General features: G+C 31.4%; 3 protein-coding genes across 3 annotated transcripts; 2 read left to right on the top strand and 1 right to left on the bottom strand.

Annotated features, from left to right (window-relative positions):
* Positions 1-3,419: 3,419 nt before the first annotated feature.
* Positions 3,420-8,712, top strand: HELRODRAFT_193074 (hypothetical protein). Its single transcript, XM_009025512.1, has 6 exons — positions 3,420-4,202; positions 4,268-4,699; positions 4,791-4,943; positions 5,686-5,839; positions 7,224-7,954; positions 7,990-8,712. The coding sequence occupies exons 1-5, from the start codon at positions 3,875-3,877 to the stop codon at positions 7,687-7,689; spliced, it is 1,533 nt and encodes a 510-aa protein (XP_009023760.1). The 5' UTR covers positions 3,420-3,874; the 3' UTR covers positions 7,690-7,954; positions 7,990-8,712.
* A 2,201-nt stretch (positions 8,713-10,913) lies between these two features.
* On the top strand, positions 10,914-12,671 carry HELRODRAFT_177291 (hypothetical protein; the record flags this gene model as incomplete). The annotated part of the gene is made up of 3 exons (XM_009025511.1): positions 10,914-11,097; positions 11,411-11,542; positions 12,580-12,671. 3 exons carry the CDS (start codon positions 10,914-10,916, stop codon positions 12,669-12,671), a joined length of 408 nt encoding a protein of 135 aa, XP_009023759.1.
* A 1,642-nt stretch (positions 12,672-14,313) lies between these two features.
* HELRODRAFT_177290 (hypothetical protein) lies at positions 14,314-17,032 on the bottom strand (the record flags this gene model as incomplete). The annotated part of the gene is made up of 6 exons (XM_009025510.1): positions 14,314-14,333; positions 14,742-14,900; positions 15,209-15,472; positions 15,708-15,803; positions 16,086-16,159; positions 16,647-17,032. 6 exons carry the CDS (start codon positions 17,030-17,032, stop codon positions 14,314-14,316), a joined length of 999 nt encoding a protein of 332 aa, XP_009023758.1.
* Positions 17,033-17,495: the final 463 nt, after the last annotated feature.

Below are 17,495 nucleotides of genomic sequence, written 5' to 3'. Positions count from 1 at the left end.
ATGTTATATATCAGTGCTGACTGGCATTGCTTGTTTATTGTGTGGATCTATGAGTGTACGTATGTTTGTTTGTTGGTAAAGTTGTTTGTTTGTTTGTTTGTTGGTATATTTGTTTGTTGGCAAAGTTGTTTGTTTGTTTGTTTGTTTGTTTGTTTGTTTGCTTGTTGATGTATCTGATGATTATATGAAAAAGGTATGTTGACAGTAATTCATGTTTGTCTTGGTTAGATTCTGTATTTTTTTTTTAATTTTAAAATTTTGAAAATATAAATAAAAAATAGATCTTATCAAATTATTTCGTTGTTTTAATAGAATTATTTCACTGGTTAGCGAATAAACTCAATGTCAGAGTTCAAATAACTGTTATCCACTGACTACATACAGAATGAAAAACATAGAAATCATTTTGATATTAAATCATGTTATCATTTTGGATAGAATTTACAAACAAATTTTTATAAAATATGTACACTTCGTCAATTGTTAATTTAAAATAAGTTAATTATAAGATAAGATGTTATCTTTGATTTGATTAAATGAACTAATTGATTTGATTTGATTTGCCAACAACACCTACACATTCAAACTCTGATAAACTCTTTTTTTGTTATCTTCATTGGCACTGCCGAGGTTGATCGTATTATAATCCGGTTCAGTTTCTTCCAATGTTGGCGATGTTTCCTGTTTAGCCGATGTAGTAGCCATCGAGACCTCAGGAGAATTCATCAAGATTGATGACAATTTTTTTGTTTTTCTAAAAAGTTCGGAAAGAAAAATGATAAAAATTTGTTTTTGAAGTGTTTTTCTGAATATATGACTAAATGGTCATATTTTTTTTCAAATGTGAAATGATAAAATAAAATTTTCATATAAAACATATATATTTGTAACAATTTTTGTACTAAATCAAAGAAAATTAGTTTTAAAATAAAATTCAAAATGTTGTACTTACCTGGAATATTTGAAATACAAAAATATGAAAACAGTCGAAGTGACAGCTATAACGCCAAACGCAGCCCATCCAATGACCAATGGAACCATGAGATTTTGGGAATTAACAGTGCCTGTTAGTTTTTAGGATTTGATTCTATATTTAGGAAATTTAGTTTTATATCACTTATAGTTTGCAATTAATAAATTTTATAAGTTAAACACACTTGTAGAAATGTGTTTAACTTTTTTACTTTATAAATCTAATTCGTTGTTTTTACGCGCTGACCTGGTTCGATTACGCTGTGCGAAGCTTAACAAAGTCCTTTGTCAGAAATGCAGATCAAACCAAAAACAATCGAAATTAAATTCTTTAAACCTTGTCAAAAGATTTAAAAAAATGTGAAATGAAAAAACATAGGAAACGACAATAAAAATGATAAAGTTGATAGGAAACCATTTGTAGTTGGAGTTGTGCTGGTAGGTGCCATGAATGGAATAGTGGATGATATTGAGTGATTGGAAGATATCGAAGATTGCGTTGGTGTTGGGACAGTAGTTGTTGATGTAGTTGTTGAGCTTTTGTTATCTAGAACAAATGAATTTATTATCTTAAAGACACTATTTTGAAAAAAACATTGTTTATTGTCTTCAATATTTTGAGATTAGATATTTGAAATGTACTTTTGTACTTACCCGTCATGCAAATAATAACATAGTTGTCACTGCAACTGACGTTATTGACCCAATAACTTCCATCTGCATGACTGATTGCAGAACAGAAACCAGATGGCGGTTCGTAAAAATCTGGGTGGCCAGATTTCCATTTTGAAAATTTCACGGCCGAGTCTTCATAAAAACATATTTTGAAACAATTTTCAGCATAAATCATAAAAATATTTGTTCATATAATTAGAAAAATTGGAATATAAAACTTTTTACCAGCTTTTCTCCACATGATGTTATATCTAGATAGTCCAACCCAGTAACCATCATCTCCCCACAAATTAAGCCATGTCCTGTTGAAACCACTGAGTGGCAGATCATCAAATACTGCCAGATCACCACCTTGTCTTATGCATTCATTCTCTTGTTGGTACCACGTGTTGGGATATGGGTATAAAAAATAGCAACTTGATTTGTAGGACCAGCTGCTCCATTGAGAACAACTGTTTGCATCTGCAACAAAAAAGTTCGTTCTACAAACAATGATGGAGTGTAAGACGTTGGCATTACTTTCAATTTTACAAATGGCTTTTTTAGAACTGCTGAAGTAGTCTGCGAAATATCCTAGCACTACTTGTCTAGTAGCATCGTAAGTTCTTTTAATGTAGGCAATTCCGCGAGCAGCAGGAACTTGGTCTCCTATATTGCCTGAAACTTTATTTCATTGTTTTTATAGTGATTAATTCTCAATTATTTATTAAAAAAAAACTTACATTTAACTTTGTTCAACCAAAACCAATCTCCCGAATGATTCATGTTTAGCGGAATATTTCTCCGATCTAAATGCCAATAATATTGACTAATAAATCGATCAACTAGCGAACTGACGTTTCCATCGTAAACCTCCAGTAGCCATCCATCTCTGTTCAGTTGTCTACATTCGTTATCTGCATCTGTTAGACCATTGTACAGTCTATACGTGAAGTTGGAATACAAACAGTATCTTTCATCACATAACTGTTGAACTCCGTACGTTAATGACATAAATAAACTGATCAGAATAACAATTGGAACTCCATATTTCGTCGTAACTTTAACAACCATCTTATTATTGTTAATTAAAAATTCATAAAATATCTTAACAAAAATTTCAAACAATACGTTTTACGTTCTGTGTGGTAGTCTCAAACAACATTTAAAACATTTAAAATTATTTTTTTCTGTTTAAAATCAGCCCAATCCCTAAAGCGCTATTTAATTTTAATTCAGTTCTCTTCTAACTTCCATATAACTTAAACTATATTTCAAAATAAAATATATATATATATATATATATATATATATATATTGTTGAATAAACATATCATAAAAAAATCATATAATTATATCAATGAGATTATGTATATTGTATATTCAATCATATAATGATATCAAAGAGAATATATATATTGTTTATTCAATCATATAATTATATTAAATACGAGTAGTTTATGGAAAGAGTAGTAATTTATTTTGAAAAAATGTTATCAATCAAGGAAGCTATCTTTTATATTTGTTTATTAAAAACGTGTTGTTGTTATATGGATAAATACGTATACAAGCACGCACGCACAAACACTAACACTTATAAATACACACACAAGAATACACATAAATATTATAACATATGTATAACATATGAATCTTTTACAAGAACACGAATGAATATAACACATACAAATAAACGAAAAATATGCGTATGTGCTTATAAATCTATAACAAGCAATTAACATCCATTCTGCCATAACGAGTTTCATCGAAGCTTAATAAATTTTGAGGCCGGACAGTTATAAATAAATAAATAAAAATTAAATGATTAAATAAATTAAATGAAGTTTAACAAAGTTTGAGCTTGAACAGTTATAAATAAATAAATAAATAAAAATTATAAAATAAAATAAATGAAATAATTAAATTAAAATAAATTTGTTATTAAATTTTACATACATACAGCGAGAAACACTCACATATACACACACATACACGCTAACATAGACTCAAACATTCAAATACATATATACATAAAAATAACATTCACATATAAACAATATACATACAGATAAAACTATAGGAATCTTTCTACTTGAAACATGCAGGACGACTTCCTAGTTGAGAATGTCGAGCCTGAGCATTTGTTTGGAAAGCGCGTGTTTTAATCACTCACATTTGTAATTTTTCAAATCTGCAATTTATTTCTAAATAATCGCATGCATAATTGACGTGAAAATCATTTTATATTATGATTGAATTTTTTATTTTAAAGTTTCAAATTGTTACTATTTCGTTTGTGTATGTTATGACAACGACGTCTGGTTATCAAGAGTTATGTGATGAAAGATACTGTTTGTATTCCAACTTCACGTATAGACTGTACAATGGTCTAACAGATGCAGATAACGAATGTAGACAACTGAACAGAGATGGATGGCTACTGGAGGTTTACGATGGAAACGTCAGTTCGCTAGTTGATCGATTTATTAGTCAATATTATTGGCATTTAGATCGGAGAAATATTCCGCTAAACATGAATCATTCGGGAGATTGGTTTTGGTTGAACAAAGTTAAATGTAAGTTTTTTTTTAATAAATAATTGAGAATTAATCACTATAAAAACAATGAAATAAAGTTTCAGGCAATATAGAAGACCAAGTTCCTGCTGCTCGCGGAATTGCCTACATTAAAAGAACTTACGATGCTACTAGACAAGTAGTGCTAGGATATTTCGCAGACTACTTCAGCAGTTCTAAAAAAGCCATTTGTAAAATTGAAAGTAATGCCAACGTCTTACACTCCATCATTGTTTGTAGAACGAACTTTTTTGTTGCAGATGCAAACAGTTGTTCTCAATGGAGCAGCTGGTCCTACAAATCAAGTTGCTATTTTTTATACCCATATCCCAACACGTGGTACCAACAAGAGAATGAATGCATAAGACAAGGTGGTGATCTGGCAGTATTTGATGATCTGCCACTCAGTGATTTCAACAGAACATGGCTTAATTTGTGGGGAGATGATGGTTACTGGGTTGGACTATCTAGATATAACTTCATGTGGAGAAAAGCTGGTAAAAAGTTTTGTATTCCAATTTTTCTAATTATTGAACAAATATTTTTATGATTTATGCTGAAAATTGTTTCAAAATATGTTTTATGAAGACTCGGCCGTGAAATTTTCAAAATGGAAATCTGGCCACCCAGATTTTTACGAACCGCCATCTGATTTCTGTTCTGCAATCAGTCATGCAGATGGAAGTTATTGGGTCAATAACGTCAGATGCAATGACAACTATGTTATCATTTGCATGACGGGTAAGTACAAAAGTACATTTCAAATATCTAATCTCAAAATATTGAAAATATTAAACAATGTTTGTTTCAAAATAGTGTTTTTAAGATAATAAATTCATTTGTTCTAGATAACGAAAACTCAACAACTACATCAACGACACCTGTTTCAACACGAACGCAATCTTCGATGTCTTCCAATCATTCAACATCATCCACTATTCCATTCATGGCACCTACCAGCACAACTCCAACTACAAATGGTATTCTATCAACTTTATTATTTTTATTGTCGTTCCATCTGTTTTTTCATTTCACATTATTTTAAATCTTTTGACAAGGTTTATTGAATTTAATCTCGTTTAATAATTTTTCTTTTTACGTAAATTAATGTAAAAATTTGTCAGTATCTCTTCAAAAAATCACGCAACCCATAAATTTTGTGTGTTTTTATTGTAGTTGCTACTTGAATAGTTATTTATTCTGTTAATATTTGAAAATATGCCACACGTTTTGGAGAGTTTTTTTTGTAATATTTTCATTCAAAAATGAAACACTAAGGTGTTGCTTCTGCCTCTACTACTACTGCTGCTAGTAGTATCAAACGTTAAACAAATTTCAATTTGAAACCTGATTTATACAAAAATTCTCATCATGATCTCTTTCAGAAAAAAAACATTATCCTAAAAATATCTCAAATATTTAAAAAAAAGTTGTTTTTAGAAACTAATTTCAATAAAAATTCACACCAATAACATCATCACAGGTAATGAAACTTCAAACGATATTCCAACAAACGGAGAATTGACACAGGAGCAGAAGATAGGGCTGGGAGTTGGCTTGGGATTGCCACTATGTTTGTTGCTGGTGGGGGGTTCCGTGTTGGCAGTCGTCTGCCTGTGGCGCAAAAAATTAGCCTGGTTTGTTGAAAAAATGTTTTTTTTAATTATTTCACTGCTGCTGCTGCTGCTACTTCGAATACTGCAACTAAGACTAATACTACTGCTACTACAACTACTGGTGTTACAACAACTACTTTTGCTACTTAATAAGGATAAAAATAATGGTAGTAGTGGTAGCAATAATACATGACGTTATTTTCACGGATGTTTGGTCATTTTTTTTTATTTTCTCAACATTATCAAGAGGACCCACAAAAATTTTTCAAAAAAACTCATCGAGGGTACAACACAGAAACTCAAAAAACTGGCACATCCATATCCAAAAGTAGAAATCAACACACAGACACATTAATAATCACATACAACTGAACTTAAACAAACATATTCATATGAAAAAATTGATCTGACCGTAGTTGAACATGAATGTGTTCTGTAGAGCTATTGATGTAATATGAAATCATTCATATACAAGGTGACTACATACTTAGCAAGCGTACTAGAGCCAAACAAGCTAAACAATATACTTTCTCAAAATTAACCTGTACATAGAATGAGTGAATGTTTAAAGTTTAAAAATCGTTATATTTTTTAAAATAATTCTACTTGTTCCTGGTTTGAAAATGTAAAAGTTAAAACCATTTAAAAAAATTAATTATTTTGAACTTCAAATTAGAAAGTTTCAAATATATTAGTGATGAACTATATGAACTATTCAGTGAGTAATTATATAATTATACTGTGTAGAAATGACTTCAAGTGCATGTAAATACAAACATACTTTTGTATTCATTTGAACATTTGCCTAAGCCCAAACATTTTACAGCCCGAAATTTTTTTTTATATTTGTTTAGTTCAAAACACGCCATTAAAATAATAGTGAGAAACTACAATTCAGAATAACGTTACTCCTAAGTGGGACTGTTACTTTCATTTATTTATCTATTTTATTTTTATTAAACACAATCCCAGCCGTTCATAACCCACAAAAGTGCGGCTTTTCACGAGTCAACATTTTGTAAAAAAAAAGTTGATGATTTTATTAATTTAACTGTGATTGAAATTATAGATGTTTACTCAAAAAATCAAAGTCAAACAGAAAAATCAATGGTTTGAAATGTACAAATTGAAAAGTTAATCGCTCATTATTAACTCTTTTTGAGTTGGCAAGGGATAAATTAAGGATGTATAAAAATATCGCCCGTTTTAAAGCTGGTATAATTAATTATGGCCCTTAATAAAATAACTAGGAGGCTTCTATTTCTTTGTAGTCCGGGGCCTTTACCCCCCTAAATTCGGTTCTGAATATGAATTTTAGATACTTTAAATAATAATTATTATAGCATAATATATTAATATGAAATTTAAAATCAATTCTATAATTTTTCCACGCACAAAAACTCAGTTTCAAGAAACTCACATCACCCCAACCGCGACGACTCCAAGAGTACAAGGATCCCATCTACGCCTATCCCGTTGTTTCGGGATCCCAAAATCGAGAAATGGATACGACGCCAAAACCGGATATAGTTTACGTGGTGCCGGATTTTTCGGGACACCAAAATAATAAGAATAATAATAAGAATGAAAATAATAATAATAAAACCAATAATAATAATAATACAGATGATGTTGAATATGATAACAGTGATAATATTAGCGGAGAAGTGTACGGAAATATTAACGAATTAAAAAAAGTTAATAATAATAATAATAATAATAATAATGGGAGTGATGATGGTGAAAACGATGATAACTATTATGATGATGTAAATAATTATAACAATAAAAACGCGGGTGGTGGTGATATGCAGAATATGGTATACTTGCATGACAACCTCTGCACTGATTCCTCTACTGATTTGAGATGAGGAATTATGATATCATTGTTATGATATTGGGCTATTATCATTATCTCATTACCAGTGTGATGTATTTGTGTGAGACACACACACACACGCACACACACATACATACATACACAGAAACACACATGAATATTTATCATTATTAATATGTTAAAAAAGGGTTTTTTTAATACAGGTTTGGATTATTACTGTTGTTAAAAACGCTATCAACAATACACACACATACATACATGTGTGTGTGTGTTTGTGTGCGTGTATGTGTGTGTGTGTGCTCCATGTATGTATGTATGTGTGTATGTGTATGTGTGTGTGTGTGTGTGTGTGTGTGTGTGTGTGTGAGTACTATCGTTAATAATATAATAGTTTGGTATTATTGTTACAATCCTATTTTTAGCCATAATCGTGGGACGTTCGTCAATTTATTCTATTGTTTTGATAGCGTAATAACTGATTATAAATGTTCTTCTATAAATTTTGTAAGAGCGAGAGAGAGAGAGAGAGAGAGAGAGAAAGAGAGGTGGAAGATAGAAAGAAAGAAAAGTTGGAAAAAACGAAAGAAAGAAGAGACAAAATTGAGATATAGAAGGAGAGAGGCTAGAGAAAAAAAGGGATAAGGTTAAAACAAGAAAGATAGATCGGTGAGTGAGTGAGTGTGTGTGAAAAAGAAATTAGAAAACCCAGAAAAAATAAACTAGAGAGAGGGAGAGGAGAGAGAGGAGGTAAAAAACGAATGAAAAAAAATGTTTCAGAAAAAGAAATTTAATTATTTCCATAAAATATTTAATAAATATTATAATTTCTATTTTCAACACTCTCTTTTTAATTGATTTTAATTTTATTAAAACATTAACGCAATTATGTAACCAATGGTGGAAAAACTACAGAAAAAAAAGCCACAAATCTTAAAAAATTCTGCACAGAGTCGAAAAATTTGCTATTTAAGTACATATGTGGCCCTTCAATGGTAAAATAGTTCTCAGTGCGGCCCTCACAGCAAAAAGTTTGCCCACCCCTGGTGTAAACTGTATATAACAGAACCTTGCGTTTATCTTGAAAGTTTTGCTTAAACTTTTGATAACGTCTGCTACACTTCTAACAGTTCTTACAAACTTCAATTGTTTTGTCATATTTCTAAAAAGATGTAATAAACTAATTTTTTTAAATATTTTTTCATAATTTTAATTTGAAAAACACGAGCTTTCACGCAATTTATTGATCAAATGTTGAAAAACTCATTGTTAAAATGTTATTTTAAAAATAAATTATAATTTTTTGGTAAAATACTTCAAATCGTTAATAAGTTTATTGAACATCTTTTATTGAAACATTGTAAATATGCTTCGGTTTAATAAAATTTCATTTGGTTTCTGTAAAATTGAGTTGTCAATCATTTTAAAAAAAATCTATCAATTAATAGACTCATCGTCCAATTAATCAATCAATCAATCAATTAATCAATCAATTAATTAATTAATCAATCAGCCAATCCTAGGCATCGGGATTGCCCTTTTCTGCAGCAACCCAAACCTCGGCAACCTTTTACTCCTCAACTGCTCCATCTCTCTGACGTCATCAACTCCCATGACGTCATCGCCATCGTCACTGTTGTTGTTGTCGTTATCTACCGCGACCTTTGACCTCAACGACCTCAAACCGAAACGTGGTAGTCTTTTTTCTTTGAGGCCGAGTCTTGGTAGCGGGGATCTTTCACCCAGTCGAGGCAGGGGGCTTCTCTCGTCCAGGTGTATGAATGGGGATAACTGGGAAAAAGGATTGTATTTATATAGAAAATTATTTTGTTGTAGCATAATTTATTCATAAAATAATTTTCTAGAGGGTCACCTACCTCATCGTATAAATTATTATAGACCTCGTCATCCCTTTCGTACATCTCTTTACCTGATTGGTCGATTGATTTTGCCCTGCTCAATTCTGATTGGCTGCCTGGTTTGCACATAAAAAAACATATCTAACTATAAATAAACTTATTAATAAATTAAATGAATATAATAAAATAAGTTTGAAGATAATTAAATTTTCATATTATTTTATAATTTAATGAATAATTGCTGAAGAATTCTACAATCATTAACCCTGAATAACTAAGAAGCAAGAGTATGCTATTAAGATTATTATCATCTGCAATATTTGCTTCATTTCGATTTTTTTTTTCAAATTTATTGTTAAAAATCTTAAATTCTTTAAAACATTAATTAATCATCAAATATAAATATAATATAAAACCAGATTAATAATATTTTTTTAAAATAATAAATTTTTTTATAAAATAAATTTGTAATGAATATATTTATTTATTTATTTTTCAATTTATTTATTAATTTATTTTATTTTTCATAAAAAAACCGTATTTTGTTATTTATACCATAAAAAATTTTCTAAGTAGGTCTTTTTCTATCATCTAAGTTTAAGATCCACCAGTATTTATACCAATAGACTTGCGTGTATGTATTTAGAAATGAATGTATGTATGTGTGTGTATGTGTGTAGTGTATATATGTACACGTATGTATGTATGTCTGTATGTGCGTGTATGTGTGCGTGTGTGTGTGTTTGTGTGTGTGAATGCGTTTGTGTTTATTTATCCGGTACGTCAATCAATGCCACTTTCTTAATGTTAATCGAGTTCTTGACGGCTGCATGTGATTTCCGGTCGGTCTAACGAAGCTTTCCATCCCTGATTTATTTTTCCGGATTCCAAGTGAGTTGAGTAATTTATTATGAAAAATTAGGGATTAGGTGAGAATGTGGTAGGAATGTGGTGGGATGTGATTCGGAGTGGTAGGTATGGGATGTGAGAGGATGTAGTTGGTTGAGGTGAGTGGCAATTGTTTGAATTATTGTTAATGTCATTGTTCATTTGATGTGATGTCACGTGATGTTTTTGAATTTTTCGGTTCTATTGCTGTTCATTTATTTTGACAGTTCTTTGTAAACAAATATAAACAAACAACATTTGAACTTGTAAACATAATATAAACATCAACCTCTTGTTTAATACCATTTTTAATTTTAATTATCAACTTAAATTTTAACTGTAACCATTTTGTTTAACTTTATATAAAAATAAATTTCAGTTAATTAGGTTGTTAATTTGATACTTATTAAATAAAAAATATTTCTAAATCACTTAACTAATAATAGAAATGAATAAGTAAGTTGAAGTATTTTTTATAATCTGTGTGCGTGCGTATGTGTGTGTGTGTCACATGTACCAAATACCACATAAAATAAAACACACGTGCTATTTCGGTAGCCCGTCAATTGTCACATTTGACGAATCGAAATCGGATATGAAAATGAAACGGTTGAGACTCTTCTTACTTATAACCTCACTAGTGGCATCAATCGTAACTGCAAACGTAATGGCAGCCGCATTGATATCCTATAGAAGTTAGTAGTCTTTCTCTCTTTCTTTCTCTCTTTCTCTCTTTCTCTCTCTCTACACACACACGCACAACACACACACACACACTCATACACTAGTCATTTGATATTTTTGAATTGCCACTGAGATTATCACTCTCTCTCTCTCTCTCTCTCTCACTCTCTCTCTCTCTCTCTCTCTCTCTTTCTCTCTCTACACACATACACACACATACACACACATACACACACACACTCAAACACTAGTCATTTGATATTTTTGAATTGCCACTGAGATTATTTTTATATATTAATATTTTATCAAAATTTAATTTTTTAGAATCCTTCAGGACGACGACTACCGACAAACCGCCAGTTCCGATTACCACAGCCGCAATAGATGACGCCGCCGAGTCGTCGCATGTGTCCAAGATCTCAAAACCGGATGAAGAAACTTTAAAAACTGCTAATGGTTTTTAGATCGTTTTTACTGCCACTAATACTACATCTACTACTGTACTAATTTTACTACTTACTGTGACTACTACCTAGTATATTACTAATACTTCTACTACTATGGAACCACGGTTAAGTTGAACCAGTTTGGGTGAATTTGCTTATTTATAACAAATACCAATAGGCGTTTTATAATTATAACTATTAGTGCCTAAAGATCTAGCCAGGTCATGTTTATCTGTCATGTTTATGTCCGCAAACTGTTAAGTAAATATCGCTTATGTGATTTTGCAGTTCTCGAGTAATTTTTAGTGGTTTAGGTGATTGTTCTTTACAATACAATCGATACACATTTTTGTAGTGTTTTCATCCAGCCAAACATTACGTACTTCATTTCAAACCTTGGAAACATGTTAATGAGGCTCCAGTTTTAATACTAGGATCGCCATGGTTGGGGCATATTGAACCAAGCTGTTAAAAGCAATAACCTACAATAGGTATGTGTCCTATTTCAAGCAGTTTTAATGCAATAAAAAAAAATAATGAGTTAAATACGACAAATTGGTTCAATATGCCCCGGTCTTCCTTACAACTGCTACTACTACAGCTGCTACTACAGCTGCTACTGCTGCTGCTACTACTACTACTACTACAGTTGAGAACTTGTGGATATTAGTTGATTTAATAATTTAACCGCTAACCATAATAGTTGGCCAAACATTTGTTAAAAGTTAGTAAGTGGTTAACGAGATGTTGTAAGGTAATGCTTGAAGAGGATGTCTGTTGGCAGCTCCTGGATTTGAATGCAGAGGTTTTTGCTATGCGCGTTTTTAGCTGATTTATCATCGATTAATTAGTTTTTCCACAACTTTTTAAAAATCTTTTCTAAACTCAAGTTAATTTGAAATTTGTACGACTATACATTTGTCTAAATTAAAAGAAAACTATTTTTTTTATCATCAACTAGTCGCTACCACCATGACAGTCCTGACCACCAACATAGTTGTGGCTACTACCATACCCACTACCACTCCAACTACTACTAATGCAAAGACGACTGCAGAGTCTACACTAAAATTGCCGTTACTGATAAAAACACTAAAAGTGGCCACTACCACTACCACTACCACACCAAATATTACTAATACAAAGCCAAAAACACTACAAATTACAAACATAACCACTGTAAACTATAGCTAAAATATTGTAGCGGCTGTAGCTACTGCAGCTACTGTTTATGTGGCTGCTGCAGCTGCTTCTATTGCCGCTGTTGTTGATTTTTATTTTTAATATTTTATTTTTAATATTTTTATTGTTTATAATTAATATTTATTTAAAAAAAACAGTCAGTTTTTTAAGGAGCAGGTTTTCAAAACAATAAAAATGTAAATTTATCAATTTTGGTCTGAAAGAGTAATAAAAATACGAATAGCGTATAGAATCAGTATTTAAATTTGAAACTTTTTTTTAATAAAATTCGTTATAAAAGACAATTTCAGATCTGTGTGTAAATGAACGAAAAACGAAAAAACATATAGATGAATTCATGGATATGTATTTGGATCCATGGAAGAAGTTGAATATCAAAAACATCATATCGAAATTTCAAGTTTTGGTTTGTGTGTGTGTACGTGTGTGTGCGTGTGTGTACGTGTGTGTGTGTGTGTGTGCGTATGTGTGTGAGTTCAGTTTCTTAAAAATCTCATTAGATACATCATAAATACATATCTCACATACAAATACAAATACATAAAAATATATGTGAAATGTAAGAATGAAGTTTAATAAATTAACATAGAAATATAAAATAAAAAGATATGTTTACATTTAATAAATATTCACGTACATTATAATTTAATGAATATAAACTTCACACATATAGACAATGACATAAACAAAGACACAAACAAAACATTTATCGTTGATTCAAATTAACATTTCTAAATAAATTAACATAAACCAAAAAATCATCGTACATATATGAATATTAAACAACATTTTTGAATAAATTAAGAAGATTTAAATAAATATTTATTTTTTTTAAATAAAATAAATAATTTCAACTAGTTTAACTCATTTAAAGGCATTATCCAGTGTAAATATTTTACATATTCAATTGTGTTTTTTGAGATATGTTTCTAAAAATATTCATTTGTACGTGTTTGAGGTGTGTGTTTGTGTGTGTATGTGTAGTGTGTGTGTGTGTGGTGTGTGTGTGTGTGGTATGTGTGTGTGGTGTATTAGTGTGTATGTGTAGATAAGCTTCTTGAAGGATGGTGGTAAAAAACCTAAGGCGGGTGAGATCGCTAGTAACTGCGTGTGTATGTATGTGCGTGTATATCTCTGTGTGTGGTTGTGTGTGTGTTTGTTTGTACGTGTGTGTACGTTTTAATTGATAAATTAGTTTTACATTATACCAAAAACCTGGCTGAAGTAAAATCTCAATGACAATGTGTGAGTGTGTGTGTGTTTGTGTGTGTGTGAGTGTGTGTTTGTCGTGTGCGTGTGTGCGTGTGTGTATGTGTGGGTATGTGTATTAATATTGATTAAAAAATCCTAAATCAAATTAAATTCTTAACAATAATTTAGTTGAGGCTTATGCAGTAACAAGTTAACAATACTATTAATCCCCAACGTTTTAGTCCTATCTTCATAATTATCTTATTTATTATTATTATTTATTATTATTATTAATTATTATTAATATTACTGTCATAATTTTTCTTGTCTCTTCTGTATATTTAACTCTCTGATCATGATGAGATGCTAGCAGAACTGACGGCTGGATTATTGAGGGACAGCTTTGTCTGAAAGTAATGAAAATAATTCTTCCACTAAAAGACAAGTAACAGTAAAAAAGTATTTTCATTACTTATGTTTCTATTGCGAAATTTATTTTAAAATTTTATTTTTTTTTTTATCAAATTAACCTTCCGATTTTATTTCATCTCTCACTCATTCATTCATTCATTAATATATTTGTCCATTTAGTAAAGTTATTCATTCATTTTTTCATTCATTCATTCGCCAGTCGGAGCTTACGCTTCGAGTCAACCAATCGACAGCAGCCTAACCTAAACTAACCTTAAAATAGCAACCAATCAAATCAACTAATTAGAAAACCAATCAGCTGATGCAAGCCAATCAAAATGCACCATAATTATCAACCAATCATAATCAAACAAAATAAAACCATCCAGCCAATCAAAACCGACCTTTCATGCAAATGATAGCTACAGGCTTCTGCTCTGAATTATCCATCCATATCCCGCCATTCCTGTAATCGTAGATCGTCTGCACTACTTCCGGAGACCTATCCAGATGGGAGGGGTACGGATATCCGTTGTACCAGTTAGTGAAATTAGTGATTGAGCCTGTGGGGATTGATAGGGATGTGCCATAGGTATTTGTTTATTATTTTCAATAATAATGTTTTATTAACTCGCAATAATTTTTAATTTGGATGAATAAATGTGGTGAAGTTGTTTTTGAGAAGAATAAAGATAAAATTATATATAATTAAAAAACATTATTATTTAGAAAAACTTTAATTTCAGTCACGATACGGCATAAGAAACAATCCTACCAATAAAAACCATTCGACACAAATTTGAAATACACAAAAAGCAAAATTAAAATACATTTCAGAACATCTTGAAAACAATTTTTAGCAAAACCTTACCAGGTTTTCTCTGCCACTCCCATCTGCTATTGGTCAAGCCAATCCAATAATTAGCCATTCTCCTAGCACCGGAAAAAGTGCTCTGCAACTGTTGGGAGGTCAGGTCACCCAGGGACGCCAACCTCCCTCCCATGTTGTAGCAAAGGTTGTAGGCCTGGAACCAGTTGACCGGGTCAGCCGAGTTCATAAGTTTGTAACATTTGTTCGGGCCTTGGATGGATTTGATTAGGGGGTTGTTGTTGTTGTTCTGACTGTTGCATGCGCCTGTTAAAAATTTTGAGTTGTGGTGGTTTTTTTTTGTTTTGTTTTTTTTCCATAAAAACGTATATGAAAGCGTATTTCACACTTCATGTGTAGAAACAACAACAAAATCGACAAAACTTTATACTTACAAACCATAAAACACACCACACCAAAATGCCCCCCCCCAATGCCTAACCATCAAAAGAACAAATGTAATCGTTAAGGCGTGTGGTGGTGTACGTTGGGCCGTAGATACCTCTCATAGGGATGTTCCTCAGGGTAGCGAAGGGCTTGAATATGTAGAACATTATTTTCTCGAAGAATATTTTTGCTGGGTCGTATTGCAATAACCCTGTTGTTGTATTTTTGGGAGTAATTTAATGTTGTATTGTTATTTTTTAAGAATCGTCATTATCATTATTATTATTATTAGTAGTAGTAGTAGTAGTAGTTAGCAGTAGTAGTCGTCATAGCAATAGTAGTAGTAGTAATAGTAGTAGTAGTTGTATAGTAGTAGTATTAGTAGTATTAGTAGTATTAGTAGTAGTAGTAGTAGTAGTAGTAGTAGTAGTAGTAGTAGTAGTAGTAGTAGTAGTAGTAGTAGTAGTAGAAGTAGCATTGTTGATATTCTTACCATTATAACGCGTCCCATCCAGCCACCTCCATTCAGTATCGACTCTTTTCAAATTCAGCAAGATATCTTTGTTGCTGGTAACAAATATTTTTTTTAATATTACTTAAAAAATATTATTATTATTGTTGTTATTATTATTATTATTGTTGTTGTTGTTGTTGTTATTTAAATCATTGTTCTCATCCAAGCATCATATTCTGCATGATTTCAATCTTGTTATCATTTAGAAACTCTTCATATAATAATGAAAATTCTGACTAGCAAGAAAGGACTACTTACATACCATTCTAAAATTATAATTCAACTATCTTGCTACAACATACACGCTACGTAGAAACACACCACACATCCACATCACGTACATACACACCAAACGACGTACACACATATCTTGTATGCACGCACATACGCCGCATCGTACAGACATAGGTAGACGGCATTCGAACCAGGTCATCGCCTAATGACAGAGCAGGACATGGCACTTTACCGACTGAGCTAACTCGCCAACCAATAATTAAAAATAATAATACTAAAAAAAAGCATAATAAAAATAATAATAACCTAATACCAGGCGAATTACTCATGAAGATACTGAGGTCAGTATTGACGCTGTCGTCATATATCTCCAGCATCCATGAAGCCGGGTCAGCCGCTGCACAAACGCTCTGTGCTTCCTTGAGGCTGCCGAACACTTTTTCACTGCCGTCACTCCAAAAACAGTATTTTTGGTAGCATCTCCAGGAAAGCTGAGATTGTTGAAGTTTGGCTAGCTTCTGCTGTCTGGATGATGTCGTTTTTGTGGTGGTGGTCGTCGATGTTGCCGGCAGCGGAGTGGCTGTCTCGATGATGATTAGGAGGAGGATGGTGATGATGTAGAGGCGGAAAAAAAGATGGCGACAGGAGGAAATCATGGATGGATCTGTATTTGTTTTTGTAGTTGGTGTCATTTTTTTTATTGTTATTGTAATTATATTCAATTTTATCTTCTATTTGTTATAATTTGTTTTTATAATCAGTAGTAGTAGTAGTAATAGTAATAATAGTAGAAGTATTTTATTATCATTTTCATTACAAAAGTTAGCTAGCAAAACACGTTTTAGTAGTTGAGGCAGTAGTAGTAGAAGTAGCAGCAGCTGTAGTAGTAGCAGCAGTAGTAGTCGCTGTTCAAGTAGTTACTAGTAGTAGTATTAGTAGTAGTAGTAGTATTTGTAGTGGTAGTAGTAGTAGTAGTATTAGTAGTAGTAGTAATAGTAGTAGTAGTAATAGTAGTAGTAGTAGTAGTATTTGTAGTAGTAGTAGTAGTATAGTACTAACAACAACAATAGCAGTTGTAGCGACCACAATTGTAGTAGTTGTAGTATTACTTGGTAATCATTACCATAACGAAAGTTAATAACTTAGCTATGAAAT

The sequence above is a fragment of the Helobdella robusta genome (genome assembly GCF_000326865.2).
Source record: "Helobdella robusta unplaced genomic scaffold HELROscaffold_42, whole genome shotgun sequence".
Classification (NCBI taxonomy): Eukaryota; Metazoa; Annelida; class Clitellata; order Rhynchobdellida; family Glossiphoniidae; genus Helobdella; species Helobdella robusta.
This window is presented reverse-complemented; position numbering and strand designations above follow the sequence as displayed.

What these genes read in the sequence shown, in the direction of transcription:
- HELRODRAFT_193074 (XM_009025512.1), top strand. Translation starts at nt 3,875, where the DNA reads ATGATTGAATTTTTTATTTTAAAGTTTCAAATTGTTACTATTTCGTTT. An exon ending in TTGGTTGAACAAAGTTAAAT is followed by an intron (nt 4,203 to 4,267) that starts GTAAGTTTTTTT and finishes ATAAAGTTTCAG; the next exon opens with GCAATATAGAAGACCAAGTT. An exon ending in TGGCGCAAAAAATTAGCCTG is followed by an intron (nt 5,840 to 7,223) that starts GTTTGTTGAAAA and finishes ACAAAAACTCAG; the next exon opens with TTTCAAGAAACTCACATCAC.